This window comes from Protomyctophum parallelum (assembly GCF_964188405.1).
Source record: "Protomyctophum parallelum genome assembly, chromosome: 9".
In the NCBI taxonomy this organism is placed as follows: Eukaryota; Metazoa; Chordata; class Actinopteri; order Myctophiformes; family Myctophidae; genus Protomyctophum; species Protomyctophum parallelum.
The window spans coordinates 6,426,889-6,444,852 of NC_139706.1; the positions used below are offsets into that span (position 1 = coordinate 6,426,889).

Here is a 17,964-nt window from a genome sequence, read left to right on the forward strand (position 1 = left end):
TTACAGACTATATTATATGCATTTGATGTATTACCATGTGTTGTTCTTGCTTAATGTAAAGTCGCACTGGATTAATAGTGTCTGATAAATGACTATAATCTTAAATTGTATGTGTCGTCCAACAGGCCTGCTTCGTCCCTCTCAGACACTACCGGCTCCTCCCCACAGGGGGCAGCGGTCAGACGCTCCTCCGTTGACTCCACAGCATCCAGGAGGGCTCTGGTTTCCTTCTCAGATGTTTCTGCTGTTCGCTCCGTGCACAGTGGAGATGTTTCTGCTGTTCGCTGCTTGTGTACAAACCAAATGGTTTGTATACACTCTCAGAGATACAGACCTGTAAGGGTCCATTTGGTTCCATGTGTTACACTCTCAGAGTTACAGACCTGTAAGGGTCCATTTGGTTCCATGTGTTACACTCTCAGAGTTACAGACCTGTAAGGGTCCATTTGGTTCCATGTGTTACACTCTCAGAGTTACAGACCTGTAAGGGTCCATTTGGTTCCATGTGTTACACTCTCAGAGTTACAGACCTGTAAGGATCCATTTGGTTCCATGTGTTACACTCTGAGGCCCCTTTTCCACCGGTTGGTTCCCAATGGGAACCGGTTCAGTTCTTTTTGGTTCTTAGTCCATGAGCCAGAGCTCCAAAATTGAAACGTCAATTATGAATTGAGTAGGCAAAACCATACCTATATTAGATTGTTCACCATGAAACCACGAAGACAATGATTTATTGTATTACAAATTTTACATTTTTAAATATGCAAATGAGGCATTATGTAGGAAAATATGCAAAATAATCGAAAATATGAAAAAGCTACTACTGTGGAAGGGTTATAATGTATTAACACATTGAGTACGCCGACTGCCTTCAAAATATAGGCTATAGAATACCGGAGGTGTCTGATCGCTTTTACTTTGAAAGCCATGAACCGGAAACACTTTCCTAAAAAAGTTGACTTTACAAAGTGACCTCAACATCCCCGATCATCTTAATATATTGTTTTACGCTCCAAAAAGCGTTCATATTTTGCGGGAGAGACGGATGAGGAGCAGAAAATAAGCGCCAGCATATCGCTCTATTCATCACCACGGAGAGCGCCCTGGATTAGGAGCTACGAGTCATTCTTTCCGTCTCGCTAACGTGGGAGTCAATAATAAGCTAATAGTTGCACTGAGCGTTAGCATACGGCAAGCGAAAAGCGAAATGCCAAAAAAATAAATAGGAAAAATTCTGAATATTAATATCTCGCCCCGCATCGCTGGGATGTCGCTAGGACGTCCTCAGACGTCCTTAGAACTCTACGTTCGGTATCCTATGACGTTCTCAGGCGTCCTACGTGCTGTAAGTGTTAATTTACTTGTATTGATTCTATAAACAATTTAATATAGGGTATAGTTTGCCCACCAATTTTGGAGCTCTGGCTCATGGACTAAAAACCAAAAAGAACTGAACCGGTTCCCATTGGGAACCAACTGGTGGAAAAGGGGTCTCAGAGTTACAGACCTGTAAGAGTCCATTTGGTTCCATGTGTTACACTCTCAGTTAGTTAAAAAACTGGTCACAGCATAAATTACTTATTGAAGTAATTAAACGAGTATCTGTGCTGTCCTGCCACAGTTTCTAAAATCTGTGATTTAACCTTTTTTTTCCTAGGCAACTGAACCAAGTGATGGTTCTCCTCAAGGTTCTCCAGAAGGTTGCAGAGAGCACCATCCCACACACCTCTCCAGGTTAGCAGAGCTGTACACGTTTCATTAGTGGTGCGTTCAGAAATTCGCACTGGTGTGCCCTCCTGCATGTTATTAGTTCATTCAGTGCACTCTGTGCGTTGTCGTTAAAAGATCTGGTGCACTGCACCCCGGTGTGCCGACTGACCCACCCTACTGTGGTAGGTTGTCCAGTGTGAGTGCGTCACTGCGGCGTCTTGAGCGCTCCTCGGGGTGGCGAAACTGTTCCATTGATCTTCATTATTACACTCAGCCACGCTCAGCATGCTCTATATGACGTCACAGCCCAGTGCACTCAAAAGAACTGCACACTCCGAATGCACCGTAGGCTTAATTATTTTCCGACTTTCTTTGTTTGTCTTTCCATTTCAGTTCTTTTTTTTATGGCTTAGTTTTGGGATTTTATTAGTTGTTTTTTTGTACAGGGCTATTTCTTCCCACATACAGTAAGTGATACTTCCGTCCCTCAAATGAACAGTTTGGATGTGGTCACCCTACAGTTAGTTCTATAGTCAACTCTAACAACGTTATGCTTCCAGGGTGCCTTCGGTGGACGTTTCACCAGAAGGTTCTCCACAACTACAGCCACCCTCCACGTTCCCACCCTACGCCTCCAGAGAAGAGGAGGAGATGGAGGAGAAGGACAGCTCTGTGAGCGTCTCCAGGGACGGTTCCTCCAGCGGTTCTCCTCCTGAAGGTTCTAAAGACTCCTCGCGTGGTGACGGTTCCTCCAGCAGCTCCGACGAGGCCTCCACACCGCCCTCCGTCTGCAGCTCTACAGAGACCCATGGCGAGATGGAGAGCCACGGCGCGCAGGAGGACAGGCAAGGGTTTTAACAATGATTTTTTAACACATCTATGCCAGATTTGATAATTCTCGTGTGTATATATAGAGCAGGGGTCCTCAACTAGAAATGCTGAAGGTCCACAAATAATTTTTGAATAAGGCCATGGTCCAGTCTCATGCGCGCGCAAATACAATTGCGGACACGTGGGCCCCACAGAGTGGGGCTGCCCCCCTCGCCCCCCCACCCCTAGAAACAGCTATGCCTGTTTAGTACAGTCAAACCAAGCTTATACAAATCGGGTTCCATCCAACCAACCAATACTGTGGTGCAGAGTGCAGACTATGAAAATATTTTTTTTCTCCAAAAATCCAATTTTGTTCACACATTCAACTGAATGTGTGAACATGTCACTGCGACCCCAGCTAACAGCTAGTAGTGAGCCAGTCAGCGCAAGATTGTCATCATGACATTCCGGCCCATAATACACAGGCACACACAATCAGTCGGTCCACATTCAGAGCGTTAATTGCATTGAGCGGAGAATTCAACTCGCGGTCACGGTGACTCTTTATTCTATAATTTCTCCAGGGTCCGCAGAGAGTTGCGCCGCGGTCCGGTCATGGACCGCGGTCCGCCTGTTGAGGACCACTGGTATAGAGCTTAAATCCGTCTTCTCGTCTTTTATTGATTTCTATTAATGCAGAATGAATATTACTACTATATATACTATATATGGATCTAGGGTTGATCTGGATTTGGGCCTTGGCAGAGGCTTTTGTGCTGGTTCTGGACATGAATAACTTTTGATCTAAATCATTCCGTCCAATTCTGAGCAAATATTATGTGTTAGACGGCCGATCGCGGTCACGTCGCTAGTGGCGTTAGAATGAATCATACCTCCCGTTGTCATTTGCTGTCTACTGTAGATACACCCGGGATAGCATCTGGTCCGTCGCTAAATGTGCTCCGCTGCTATAAATCGCTGGGCGCTTTGATTTAATGGATTAAATAACCCCGGGCGTTCGGGGTGTTAACGCTGTTATAAACAGTACAGGTAGTGCAGTCAGAGCTTATGCTAAAAAGGATAACACACACAGTCCCAGGCTGTGTCCAAGAACAACGTCTGGCGCCAAACCTTTCCCAAAACATTTAGATGAATTCCAGGCCTTTAAAAAAATTAATCCCCTTCTAATTATTATTATTATTATTTACTTGGACCACTGGACAGGGATGTCCTGAACTTCCAGACCGTGGGACCACTGCACCGGGACAACAACAACACCACCGTCACCATGGCAATGGTGGTGGAGGCGGTGCCAGACCACCAATGGAACGGCGGCAGCAGGACTTCCAGGAAGCTCTCGGCTCCCTCACAAACCACGCAGTCCAGTCTAGGGGGTCTAGGGGGCTGCCATGCCCCTCAGAGCCCCTCACTAACCAGGCAGTCCAGTCGAGGGGGGTGCCAGCCTCCCTTACTCACCAGGCAGTCCAGTCTAGGGGGCTGCCATGCCCCTCAGAGCCCCTCACTAACCAGGCAGTCCAGTCTAGGGGGCTGCCATGCCCCTCAGAGCCCCTCACTAACCAGGCAGTCCAGTCTAGGGGGGTGCCAGCCCCCCATACTAACCAGGCAGTCCAGTCTAGGGGGGTGCCAGCCCCCCATACTAACCAGGCAGTCCAGTCTAGGGGCGTGCCAGCCCCCCTCACTAACCAGGCAGTCCAGTTTGGGGGGCTGCCAGGCCTCTCAGAGCCCATCGGCACAACGCTACTACCCGTTTCCCAACAGGAAAACGCCCACGAAGTCGGACGCTGCCCGGAAGCTGGGCATGTACTCGTCATTCTGAAAGCTCTGCTTCTCAAACACTGGTGCGTGACCTGTTCGTACGGGACCCCCGTTTGTGGGTCACGCGACAAGTAGTGAAACTAGGCCGATCTACAAGCTCGCAACGCTATATAAGCGACGTGCTGTGGGCTTGTAGATCTACAAGTTTGGGTCCCTCATCGGCAAAAAGGTCTGATCTCTCTTTTTGGGTGTCGAGCTAAAAAGTTTGGAAACCACTGCTGTAAAGCACTCGTTCTCAAACTCTTTATTTCATTTCAAGGACATGTCAAGAGTTTGTGCAAATCTTGTCAAATGGAACCAAGTGTGTCCGATAATCCAAATGATTCTCCTTGCTGACATACTGTACAGATGTCACGGTTTTGGCCATATAGTCTCCCATTGCCTTAGAGCAGTGGTTCTCAACCCTTTTCATATCAAGGACCATCATTTATTTGGCATTTGAGCCACGGACAACCATTTGATGACATTTAGCCTCTCAGACCCAAAACGTGTATGCTGTATTGATGTTGTTACCATTAGGAGAGATAACAGCAAAAATGTTGATCAAAATAACAATTGTTCTACATTCTCTAATTGTGTGGTTTTCTTGTAAATTAACTTAAGTAATGCTGATGTTTAACAATAATGTAACTCTTGCGAGCGTACAATTAAACCGATACCAAATGGTCCTGTACTGGTCCATTTGGTTTCATTTTACACTCTCAAGAGTTAAAGTTCTATAAGGGTCAATTCAAATTAATGTTGACATGACATGGTGGCACACTGACTATCTAGAAAAACATGGCACTTGATTTGGAAAGGTTGCAGACCCCTGGTGTACAGTGTAATCTAATGAACCTGTTAATATGACCTTGTGAGGCTGCACCATATGAACATGTAATGCCACGACATGGTTGAACAAGTAAACACAATAAAAGTATACTAGTTTGTATATAATATCTTTCTGCCTCAGGTTAGCTTCTGACATAGTAACCCAGACAATGGTGAATATTAATTGTGTATGTGCACACACTGGTGAAAATAAAGACATGATGGATTATATTTCCGTTCCAACAACTTGATTTCACTGAAAACATTGAACCTGACACATCTGAGCTGCTATTGACCCTATTGTATGTATACCACCCGCTTAAAGAGTTTATCACTGCGTTGTTTAGAAGATTTTTCTTCTAATCTAAACAAAGACATTTATACCTGGATTGTTGAAGTGTGATATGTCCATAACTTCAACTTGCTTGTTTGCACTTCCTCCATTTACAACCTAACCTGACCCCGCCAGATGGGGCAGTAGAGAGTACACAGGTTCCCCCCCCCCCCCCTCCTGGAACCTGTGTACTGCCCATCTGGCGGAGTCAGGTTATTTACAACCATAACATCTACACAAATGTTCTCCTCGGGTGGCTAGTAGAAGTACCGTATCTTCACTATTGTTACATGAAAAGCATTGTAACGGCAATCTTTCACCTTCCAATGTATATTTGCACGTGACTTCACAGGTGCTGGGAGTGATCCTATACGCAGAGTACTAACAGAAACACAACAGATGGATGTCCAGTCTGAAATCCAGTTTTGGTGTATTTATTGAGCAAGCTTGTTGAGCAGTTGAAATGAACATACCAGTGAAGTTATTGTAGAAGTTTGGCTGTCTCTGTTCTGCTGCTGCTGGTAAGAAACGGTGTGCTCCCACCATTCCCTGTGTCCTGATCTGATCTGATTAGTGCACCTGAGTGACCCTCTAAATACACACCCTGCAGTGCTGTCAAATCTAACGCCAAGTGTTCAAAAATAATATGCCAACCTAACCAATAATATAGCACCATCATAATGGCTCCTACAAGCATTTTGATCACATTGGTGGACATTTTCACTCATAGAGTTAGGCCTCACTCACACTGTTGCAACATGCATGCAACATTTGTCTTGTGTCTTGTCCGTGTTTAATGGCCGCCCCCCAATGCATTTCCAATGGAAGTCACATGGTTTGACAAAACATTTTTGTTTGATGGCTGGCTGTGTTGTGCCCCCCTCCCCCGCATCAAACAAAAAAGTTTTGTCAAACCATGTGACTTCCATTGGAAATGCATCGGGGGGCGGCCATTAAACACGGACAAGACACAAGACAAATGTTTCAAAATTCCGGGGGGACCGTTCTTCACTTTTCGCGGGGTGAGTTGGAAAAGGGGCGAGCGTACCCGTTACCTGTTGCAACATTGTGACTGAGGCCTTATAATGTAATCAGAGGTGTCCCAACCGATAGGGGCGGGTGGTAACGTGGTTGGAAGCTTAATGGTGAAAGAAAACTGAGAAAATGAACACGAGAAAGTGGCGTACAGTATGGGTTAGCGCCGCAGCCTACGGAGGACACAGGCTGGGGCGCTAACCCATACTGCTCACCACTGCCGTCTACGTTCCAGCTGTTATCTCTCCGGTGGTCACCCAGACAATAGAGGGTATGCGCATGACATCATCGTCAAACCAGGAAGTTATGCAGGAACGCCTACTGAGTGGCAAAAGACTACTTTCCTGGCCTTGACAGCCCATACATACAAACAGAAAAGTCCTATCTGATTGCATTAAACAACATTAAACAACGTTAAACGCCTGTTGCTTTGCCACTCAATGTGCCACTCACGTATCCTCAGTGATGTATCCCAAGGTCATCAGGGTCGTCATTACACTTGTTTCATGATAACGTTTAGAGATGTACAAATATACACTGCTATACAGCCAAAAACAGGAAATCATCATAAAGGAGGTAAAAAGGGGAAGAAAACATACGCAGCCATGCAGTGAGGGGGAAAAATGGGTGGGTGGGGGATTCAGAATTTACGAGGGCCAGTTTCGAATTCCTTTCATGATGATTTCCTGTTTTTGGTTATATAGAAGACAGATGTGTATATATTTTCGTCTCTAAATGTTCTGATCAGGGGTGAGCCAGCTACCAGGCACCCCCGTAGCCTACTACCCGTAGTTGTCACCGCTGGTTCTGATGAATTGAACATGGTGGAGCAGGTGGACCATTTTGTAAATAAGTGTAATGCTTTAATTGTGTCGTCCACAGTTAACAGTTTTTGTCTTGAGTTGTGCTTGAAATGTACGGAAATTCTGCAAACTGCAAAATGTTAATAAATACTTCAATCAATCAATCGCAAAACAGCAGGTTGAAGTTCCATCATGACTGGTGTGATCCATGGCTAGCCCTGCGGTAGTAAAGATGGTACAACGGTGACACCTCGTGGCCAACCGACGCCACAACACTGCATTATAGCGTTGTTATTTTCACTTTCTTTTTCCTGATAAAGCAGGAGTTAAATCCACTCGTGAGTGTGAGTGACTGTCTGAGTTTAGAAACACCTGGGGTTGGATAACGCTGCTTTTTATCCACACATTACTGGAAATGGACAACAGACAAACTACACGCGTCTGTGATCAATGGTGAGACTGAGACGTACGTTTCTACATTTGAAGTTATTCATCCTAGAGTTTATAGCCTATATTGGGTCAAAAGTGATCAGTCTTAAAGTAGAGCCAGCTGTGTTTGTACCAAATGCTTAGCCCTTATGTTCCCTCAGTCCCTTCTGACTGCTCGGGAACATATTGGGACTACAAAATGCTCAGACTGCTTCCCGGAATAACGCCTTGAACTTTGGTGACAGTTGAGTTATTATAGTGACTTTATGGAACGTTATGCAACTACGTGACTCACTGTGACACACTCAATTTTATTACAGTATGAATCATCATTTGTGCGTGTGTGTGTGTGTGTGTGTGTGTGTGTGTGTGTGTGTGTGTGTGTGCGTGCGTATGTGCGTGCGAAGTAAAATGTATTTAAAAGGATCCCTGGCTAATAAAGACAAATATATGCCTAAAAAACATTATACTTTCTCTCTATCTAAAATTGAAAAAAATAAAAACACCTTAAATATTTTAGTTCTTTCATAAAAAGAGAATCTTTCACTCAATAGGAACTGCTCCCGTCACACGTTGATGATGGATCGACTCATAATATGTCCAGCCTTAGAGTATCAGGGTCCATCCTAGCTAGGGTTCATGACTCTCGTATTCATACGAGAGTCATGAAGAAACTTCACCCTGTTTTTTGCGCTCGCTGCATTTACAAGATTTCCGTTTTCCGTATATATATATAAACATTCAGATTTAAAATATAAAGTACTCACAATTTGTCCCACGGGTGTTAGTTAGTTGCAGCTCCAGCGATTAGAATTTCTGCATCCCGCGTTGTTTAATAAAAAGCATTTTTATCCGAGCTGTTATTTTGCCATTGGCTTTCAACTACGCGCCCCTATCGGTCGGGAGGAGGGTGGCACTCGGTGTGTTCGATATATGTACGCTGACCGCCCTGCCAATACAGACTAATAGGCGAGTGCGCTCCCGGTGTGCAACTGTGAATTTCCCAAACGAACCCCGTTTGAAAAAAGTAGCCGGGGCGCTCGGACAAAAATGCTTTTTATTAAACAACGCGGGACGCAGCAATTCTAATCGCTGGCGCTGCTACTAACTAACACCCGTGGGACACTTTGTGAGTACTTTATATTTGAAATCTCAAATCTGAATGTTTATATATACGGAAATCTTGTAAATGCAGCGAGCGCAAAAAACAGGGCAAAGTTTCTGCATGACTGTCATGATAATCATCATGGCAGTCATGTTCCAGGGCTAGGTCCATCCCTATGGAATGTATGGAATGCACGTGGTAATACAAAAGTATTTAACAAGCACTGTACCCAAAAAATGCAAAAAGTACCTTTGGTAAATTGCTAGCCGACGCCCGACTTGCAGAACAGGTTTCTAGCTGGCAGTGATCTGTCCCCCCCGGCCGACACCTCCCCCGTGTCGTAAGGAACTGGACGATCAGTACCCACATCCTTGTTTATATGAACGTCCTCATACACTGTATAAAGGCAGGCAACACTGTTTGAGTAAGTTAACTTCATTACTGATTCTGGTACAAGATCCACATTTCATAGTTATGCTACTCCTGCAGCAGACGTAAGTAAACTATAAATAACATGCATTGAATGCTGGGCAAAGTGAAAGTGTGCATTTACCCAATTCATTATTTATTTACTAGGCTATGTGTTTCTCTTAAGTTTAATAAATCATCATGATTATGAAACAACAGCTGTTTCCATCAGCAAGAAATAATCGAAAATAACCTTTTCTTGACAGAAATGCAAACATATTTGTATGTTATTGTTATTGCTACAATTGCTACTTAATAATAGCCTACTATAATAGCCTATGCAGCTTTTCTTTACCTGAACAAAATACAAAATTTGTTTTTATTGAACATTTTTCATTTTAATTACAAATCCCCCATCACCTCACCCTCCCCAAGGTTCCAATTGTTGCAACAAGAAAATACATTTTGTCAGTTAGTTTGACATCTTACAATATATATAGCTTGGCTGGTAGACTTAACAATAAGATTGAAAGTAGAAGTATATGTACATACATACACCATATACAAATATGACATTATAGTTGTGCTCTCGCAATAATTGATATTTCCAACCCTAATACATTCAGAAATAATATTTTCAAATTTTTTACAGAAAGAATGTGAGGGGGTTTCCATCTAGACACAAGGAGATTTTTTGCATTTTTTAGTGACTGGTAAGGAGAGTGTGGAGTCATCATTTAACAACAAAATCTGAGGGAGACATGGTACCTCGATTTCAAACAATTCAGATAAGGTCCTAGCTACCCGAGTCCAGAATGACCTGACCCTTGGACATTCCCAGAACATATGCATATATGTGCCATACAGTTCTCAATGGGCACAACGTGCATACATAATTTGGTACTAATTGAAGTTGACAGCGTTTTCTCGGAGTTAAATAAAATCTGTGTATTAGTTTATAGTGCATCATCTGATGGTTGTAATTACGAGAGGTTATAGTAATGTTGTTCCACACTCTCCTCCAATCCAATCCAATCTTTCAGGTCTATATTCCATAATGTGTTAATTCCCATAAAGTTATTCGACACTTTTTGTAATTCTCCATCTTTGCCATCTTTGTTGAAGAGTCTGAGCAATTATGTTTTAGTGTATTTTATGCCAGTGTTAATTAGATAGTTCCTAGGCAGGCCTAAAGTTCAATGGATTGTTCAAAGACTGAGCTTAAATCAGAATTTGCTACTAAAAGTAACACTAAGACTAAGTTGCTAAAATACGTTTAGTCTTACTAGAATTACTAAAATTACTAGGTTAGGTTTCTGGTTTAGGTTTTATTCTAAGTGGGGAACAAAGAACCTTTTTTGCAAGTTGGGTGAGGAAACATCGCTCAGCTGAGAGCAACTGCACAAGAGTTGCAACTAAGTGTCGTATCAGACAAACCCCATAAGAGTTGGTTGAAGCTCCCTGGAATTACTAAAAAGTAAACCATTTTGTAAATGTTCCATCTCCGAAGCTTTCTTTAAAAATAAAGTAGTTCAAAGTAAATAAGTTGTCTGAACTCTGCTTCTGTGTGTCTAAAACATATTATACTTTTTCATTGAATTAACTGCAACTAGAACATAGAAACTCAATGCAAATGCAATCAAGACTCGCGTTAGAAAAACGTTCTTTTTGTTTATCCTTTCACACAATTATACTTTTCTTTACAGGCCTACACCTTTTAATTCAAGGCATTCCTTGAGAATATTTATAAAAGTTCTACTACTATTTGTACAACACCAGTAAACTATAATGTGAATACATTTTAAGTTCATTACATTTAAGAAGATGTTTTTCTAATGCTGGGATCGTCATGAGTTGACTCACTGGCCCGATCCCAATCCGCTCCCTTTTGCTGACTCAATTTACTGCCGTGTCGTGTTTTACCCCGTTCCCACACAAGTGATACTTCTGTCCCTCAAATGAACACTTTGGATCTAGTCACCCACACACACACACACACACACACACACACACACACACACACACACACACACACACACACACACACACACACACACACACACACACACACACACACACACACACACACACACACACACACACACACACACACACACACACACACACACACACACACACACACACACACACACGATACAAAAACCCGTTTTGATTCTGGAAAGTTATGCAAATTCTGGCATATTTTCATATAATGCTCAGATTAGGAACCCAAATCTGGAGCTCTGGCTCATGGACTTCCGACTTATTTTGGTATTGCCATTAACACCTGAATGCAACCTACCGACTACTGACCAGTAATGTAAACCAACCAGAATCACAACTGAGAATACAAGTTGTTTCAAGCTCCGTCCATAAAGAGAGTTCAAATCTGTCACTGTCCCTGCAGAGCCACTATTACAAGACAAGCACTTATTTACTGTTGTTCTGTAGCTGCCGATGCCCTTTTAGAATGACCAGAATCAAATCCAAACTGTTCATTTGAGGGAGAGGAGTATTTGTGTGTAACCGGGGCGACGTTAGCAACTTATTACTCAAATGCGTTGATGTCATATTCGACCATACTGTAGGACTAATAATGCCTATCATTTTATTATTAAATCCCTCTGATCTCACATTTGGTTTTAAATGCAAATTTTGGTCGTATGGCTGACTTGGTACCGTAGCCTAGGGGATATTTCTCATGCTATTTTAACAGACTTAATAGTAGTCTACATTTTGCAGGAAAGACGCAATGAGAGCTTTACAACAGAAAGCCAACTATTAGGGGACTATAGGGCATTTGAACACTGATTCCTGGTCTCAATTTGTGGGACGCCTGAAAAGTCCTGGCAATGAGGGACTGTCCCACGCAAAGGGGGACATCTGGTCACCCTAGTGTGTGTGTGTGTGTGTGTGTGTGTGTGTGTGTGTGTGTGTGTGTACACAGTCACAAAGAGGTGGCAGAGGTGAACTTTGACCTGCACGAGTCACACTGTAGACGATTCCTCACGCTGTGTCCCGACTGTGACGAACCTGTCCCTAAAGGGTTAATGGCCACACACCGCTCTGAGCAACACACACAGGTACACACACACACACACACACAGTCCTTCACTCTGTAACACCTCATCTACACAGGGCAAGGAGTGAGCATTTCGACGCGAAATCACGCGTCAGGGCAGTCTCGTGGCGGCTCGGGGTACGTCAGGACAAAACATTTGTGTTGGATTGCTGATTGCTGCCCCATCAAACACAAATGTTTGGTCAAACCATGTGACTCCCATTGGAATTGCATTGTGGCAGCCATTAAGCACAGAACATTTGTTTGATACATGTGTATGAGGCCTAACTTTATAATTAATTTGTTAACTGTGTGTATTTTGGCGTGCGTGCGTGTGTGCATGTGTGTGTGTGTGTGTAGGTGAAGTGTATCCTGTGCAAGCAGAAGGTGGAGCGTTGTCGTCTGATAGATCATGAGGTAAATTGTGTGTGCATATTTGTATATTCACGTCAATGTCTTCCATTGACAATGAATGGTAGACTGTATCTTTGCATCTTCATGTCGCTGGCTTCCATTGACAATGAATGGTAGACTGTATCTTTGCATCTGCCCATGTGAACACACCATAACCCTGTCTCTGTCTCCCAGTCAGAGGAGTGTAAGGAGCGCTTGGTGTGCTGCGGGTAATGCCAGCTGGGCGGTGCTAACCCTAACTCTATCCCATGTCTTTGTCTCCCAGTCAGATGAGTGTAAGGAGCGCTTGGTGTGCTGCGGGTACTGCCAGCTGGCGGTGCCGTGGCGCGCCCTGGAGGGGCACAGCGCGGCGTGTGGCAGTCGCACAGAGCGCTGTGACGACTGCGGACGCTACGTCACGCTGAAGGACCTCCCAGAACACGCCCGGACCTGTCCTGGCATCTACTCTGCAGGGTCAGAACCGTCAGACTCCCGGAAGGCCGGCGAAGATACAGCCGACAACGGTACTTTCATGAATGCACCCATTGAGACTTGGAACGCATATATGTCACTTTGGGCTCTATTTTCGTCCTATGCTAAAGCCCTTATCCCAAAACTACTTTGCTTTTATTTTTTTACTATTTTGAAAAACATTTTTGAATAGTTAAATATTATGTTTTCTTTCTTTTCTAGTTCATCTGTCAGTGAGTTGTCTGAAGTGTCAGAAACCATTCCCAGCAGCAAAGATCGAAGAACACGAGGTATAAACCTTATCCAGGGCCTTTTGTCTTGAACTTGATTTTAGTTCCCATAGCGTTATGGAAAGGGGGGGGGGGGGGGGTATAAAGGGCATCAAGGCAGGATAGAAGAAAGTTTCAGCGATTTTGCATACATAAGTACAAGTAAAATGTTTCAGATATTTTAAGCTCCTTGTGTCTCTTTCAGCTTATTTACAAATAGCAACCTCATAACAACAGTATCAAAACTGAAATCAAATTAACCTATGGGATTTCATCTCGTCTGTTCTAATACCACCCAACTTCATTGATGTAAATAAAACCATAGGGAGAACTGTTCTCCCTCTAACACCCAAAGATACTTTCTAGGACAGTGGTTCCCAAAGTGGGGTCCGGGGACCCCCAGGGTTCCTTGAGGGAGTTACAGGAGGTCCGACGGCAGAAGGGATTTCATGTGACGCAAACGTATCGTTAATAAAACTCACGCACTGCAATGACACCTGTTGTCTCTACAACTAGCTGGAGTGTCCCGCAACGTACGGAGAGGAGGAGGAGGAGGAAGAGTCTCTGAGGAAGAGTCTCATTGAGTCTCTGAAGGAAGCGTCCTTCTCAGCCCAGCCCAGAAAGGAGCAGCTTTTCGGGGGAGCGTCATTGTCAGACCGGCCCAGAAAGGAGCAGCTTTTCTGGGGAGCCTCCTTCTCAGACCTACCCAGACAAACCCCTTTTGGGGGTGACCGTGACCAGATCGGTGACTGTCCTCACTGCCACCTGACGCTGCCCCTGGACACTCTGCGCAGGCATGAGGTACACCTGACACCGTTACTGAACACACTCTATAGCAATGACTACTCCTGCCACAATATAGAGCTATTTAACACCGTTACTGAACACAGACTCTATAGCAATGTCTACTGTCACAATATAGAGTTATTTAACACTGTTACTGAACACAGACTCTATAGCAATGACTACTGTCACAATATAGAGCTTTTTAACACTGTTACTGAACACAGACTCTATAGCAATGACTACTGTCACAGCTATTTAACACTGTTACTGAACACAGACTATAGACCGATTCCGTACCGGTTTCATGGTCGCAGCCTACGTATTTCCTGTAGGCGGACTCGACGTAGCTGCGGGGGTAAAACCCTCACCAGGCGCACCTCTTCCACTACAGTGAACGGCAGAGTGACTGATGTTAGTTTGCCTCAAACTTTACTCCTTTACCTGCTTTTTTACTAACACTAACATTACAAAGATGCCTAGAACATCGAGATGAACCTGTGTAGTTTATGGCTGCTCCAACAGTAGTGGCAACATAAAAAAAAAAAAAAAAAAGGAATGTCTATAAATATCCACCGGTGGCGGAGACCAGAGCCATTGAGTAATGGTTGAGACAAAGCAGTGAAAGATACATAACGCAAGTCTTACCCAATACCAAATATTTCTGTTTTATTAACACACGGCTGCTGTACTTTATACCTCATACTTTAAATGCTTAGTATGAGGTATAAAATACAGCAGCCTTGTGTTCATAAAACAGAAAGATTGGGTATTGGGTAAGACTGAAATTATGTATCTTTCAGGACCCTTCACTGCTTTGTCTCAACCATTACTCAATGGCTCTGGTCTCCGCCACCACGGTGGATATTTTGACATTCCGTTTTTTTTTATTTTTATGTTGCCACTACTGTTGGAGCAGCCATAAACTACACAGGTTCATCTCGATGTTCTAGGCATCTTTGTAATGTTAGTGTTAGTAAAAAAGCAGGTAAAGGAGTAAAGTTTGAGGCAAACTAACATCAGTCACTCTGCCGTTCACTGTAGTGGAAGAGGTGCGCCTGGTGAGGGTTTTACTCCCGCAGCTATGTCGAGTCCGCCTACAGGAAATACGTAGGCTGCGACCATGAAACCGGTACGGAATCGGTCTATAGCAATGACTACTGTCACAATATAGAGCCACACACACACACACACACACACACACACACACACACACACACACACACACACACACACACACACACACACACACACACACACACACACACACACACACACACACACACACACACACACACACACACACACACACACACACACACACACACACACACACACACACACACACACCGTTAACACACTGAATTAAGTGTCTTTATTTTAACAGAATCATTTAATCCGTGGTTTGTTCCTCCGCTTTCCTTACAGTCTAAATGTCAAATCCATGTCAACTTGAAATGAAGATGGTGACGTTTAGATCTACAAACACACGGAGATGACTGACAGCAGATCTACAAACACATGGAGATGACTGACAGCAGATCTACAAACACATGACTAGCTTTGGTGAACTGTGAAAACGCTAGAAATATTACAGTGCCATTAAAGTAGTGGAATAAAATAATAATAATAATAAAAGATAATATTATTTATTATTATTAATACTAATAAAATAATAATATAAGATACTGTCTGGGGTTAAAATGATTTTATTCAAATGTATGTGTAAATGTTGTATGTTCATTATCGTTCACTGTCAAAGACCTCACTTAAAACTAGGGATGTCCCGATAGACTTTAAGTTTCCGATTCGATCCCGATACCACAATTTCTGTGTTAGACGATACAGAATACCGATACCAGTGTTGTTGTGATCTCGTGTTGTGTTTATAGCTATCCAGCTATTATACAGTATCTCATGTTATGTTTATTCATCTGAAAACATGTTGTTCCAGAGGCCCCCCTAGAGGCAAAGATTTGAGTTAAAAACCTTCGCTCTGAAAGAATATATATTCAAAGATTTGCGCCACATTTTCAAGATCTTTCAAAAATAGCAGATCTGTAGGAAAAAGCTTTCGCACACCTAGAAATCAGGCGTATGCACAGTTGCGTAGGCCAGTGGACATCAATGAAAGGAATGAGAATTAATACACCCGCACACCGTGTATCTGCTCGGTGGCCTGAAGAAGGTCCGGAGGGACAGAAACGTTGCCTTATTAAAAGAAAAAACTCTTGTACCGAGCAGATACAGTGTGCGTGTGTAATCTCATTCCTTTAAAAGAAATAGCAGATCTACAAGCTTGTAGCGCAGCACTCGTTGACGTGCTGTGAGCTTTTAGATCTGCTATTTTTCAATTGCTAAAGTAGGGCTATAACATAATGCTTAACCCATTCTGACCTGAGATCAGATTCATACGAGGTTTCCGCCGGACACACACTGGTCTGATGAACCCATTCTGACCTGAGATCAGATTCTAAAAATGTCAGTCGCTCTTCGATTTTTCAAAAAATAGCAGACCTACAAGCTCGTATCGCGCCACTCGGTGGCGCGATATGAGCTTGTAGATCTGCTATTTTTAAATAGCTAAAGCATAACATGATGCCGACACCAAAATGGGTGCCCGGTCAGAATGGGTTAAAACAGGGGTCAAAGCGTCTGGAGACAGTAACCAATAACATCACAGGAAAATAAGTTATTTTTGACCTGAATTCACCTACCAGGAAAGGAATTCATATTTGTCTGTGAACAATACATGAAAAACACTAGCATAGCTATAGCGCCAATAGTCATCACTGTCACAGTGTATTAATGGCAATAGAAAGTTCAAAATAAAATCAAATAAAATGCACGTGCCATTACGATGTGTATTTTGCTCTCCAGCAGGTTCACCATGAAAAGCAAGCAGGTTTCATGACATGACCTTGATTTGAGGCTCACAGATTAATGTTACAGACAGTATTGTCTTGTATTATTAATGTTACAGACAGTATTGTCTTGTATTATTAATGTTACAGACAGTATTGTCTTGTATTATTAATGTTACAGACAGTATTGTCTTGTATTATTAATGTTACAGACAGTATTGTCTTGTATTATTAATGTTACAGACAGTATTGTCTTGTATTATTAATGTTACAGTCTTGTGGTATTATTAATGGCTGATCCTCCCATGGTCTTCATCAAGGAGCAGGGGCGTCACTACCGTGACGCAGACAACGCGATTGCGTGGGGGCCCATGACGCCTGAGGGCACACCCAGGTCGGGAGAAAAAAATAAAAGAGGTGGCAAATTTAAAAAATAAAAATAAACGAGGCGGCCGGGCCCCTTAACAATATATTGTTAACTGAGGTTGATTTTACGTCGCAAACCATTGTAGAAAAATACAATCACGACTTAACCTGTGAATTCCCCATTCAACTTGTATCATTCCGTGAGTGCCTGAGAGACAGCATTAGTTAACGTGAAGACCATCCGAGAGCTCACAAAACTGCTTATTGTGGAGAACAGCAGCATTAGTTTTGGCGAAGTCTGCACTGTATTGCTGCTTTTCCTAACCATTCCAGTCACAGTGGCATCAGCCGAACGGTCATTCTCAAAATTAAAGCTGATCAAAAGTTATCTGAGGAGTACAATGGGACAGGGTCGGCTCAGTGGACTTGCCACTCTCCATCGAGAATACCCGTGCACGCCAGCTGGATGTGAAG

General features: G+C 43.3%; 1 protein-coding gene across 1 annotated transcript; it reads left to right on the forward strand.

The window, feature by feature from the left end:
- The first annotated feature begins 7,661 nt into the window (after positions 1-7,661).
- On the forward strand, positions 7,662-16,208 carry xaf1 (XIAP associated factor 1). Its single transcript, XM_083773943.1, has 7 exons — positions 7,662-7,794; positions 12,231-12,366; positions 12,705-12,761; positions 13,024-13,261; positions 13,431-13,498; positions 13,994-14,278; positions 15,689-16,208. Exons 1-7 carry the CDS (start codon positions 7,757-7,759, stop codon positions 15,719-15,721), a joined length of 855 nt encoding a protein of 284 aa, XP_083630069.1. The 5' UTR covers positions 7,662-7,756; the 3' UTR covers positions 15,722-16,208.
- The last annotated feature ends 1,756 nt before the right edge of the window (positions 16,209-17,964 follow it).

Coding starts and splice junctions, on each gene's coding strand:
- xaf1 (XM_083773943.1), top strand. CDS start 7,757: ATGGACAACAGACAAACTACACGCGTCTGTGATCAATG. Junction 12,762..13,023: donor GTCGTCTGATAGATCATGAG/GTAAATTGTGTG, acceptor TTTGTCTCCCAG/TCAGATGAGTGTAAGGAGCG. Junction 14,279..15,688: donor ACACTCTGCGCAGGCATGAG/GTACACCTGACA, acceptor CTTTCCTTACAG/TCTAAATGTCAAATCCATGT.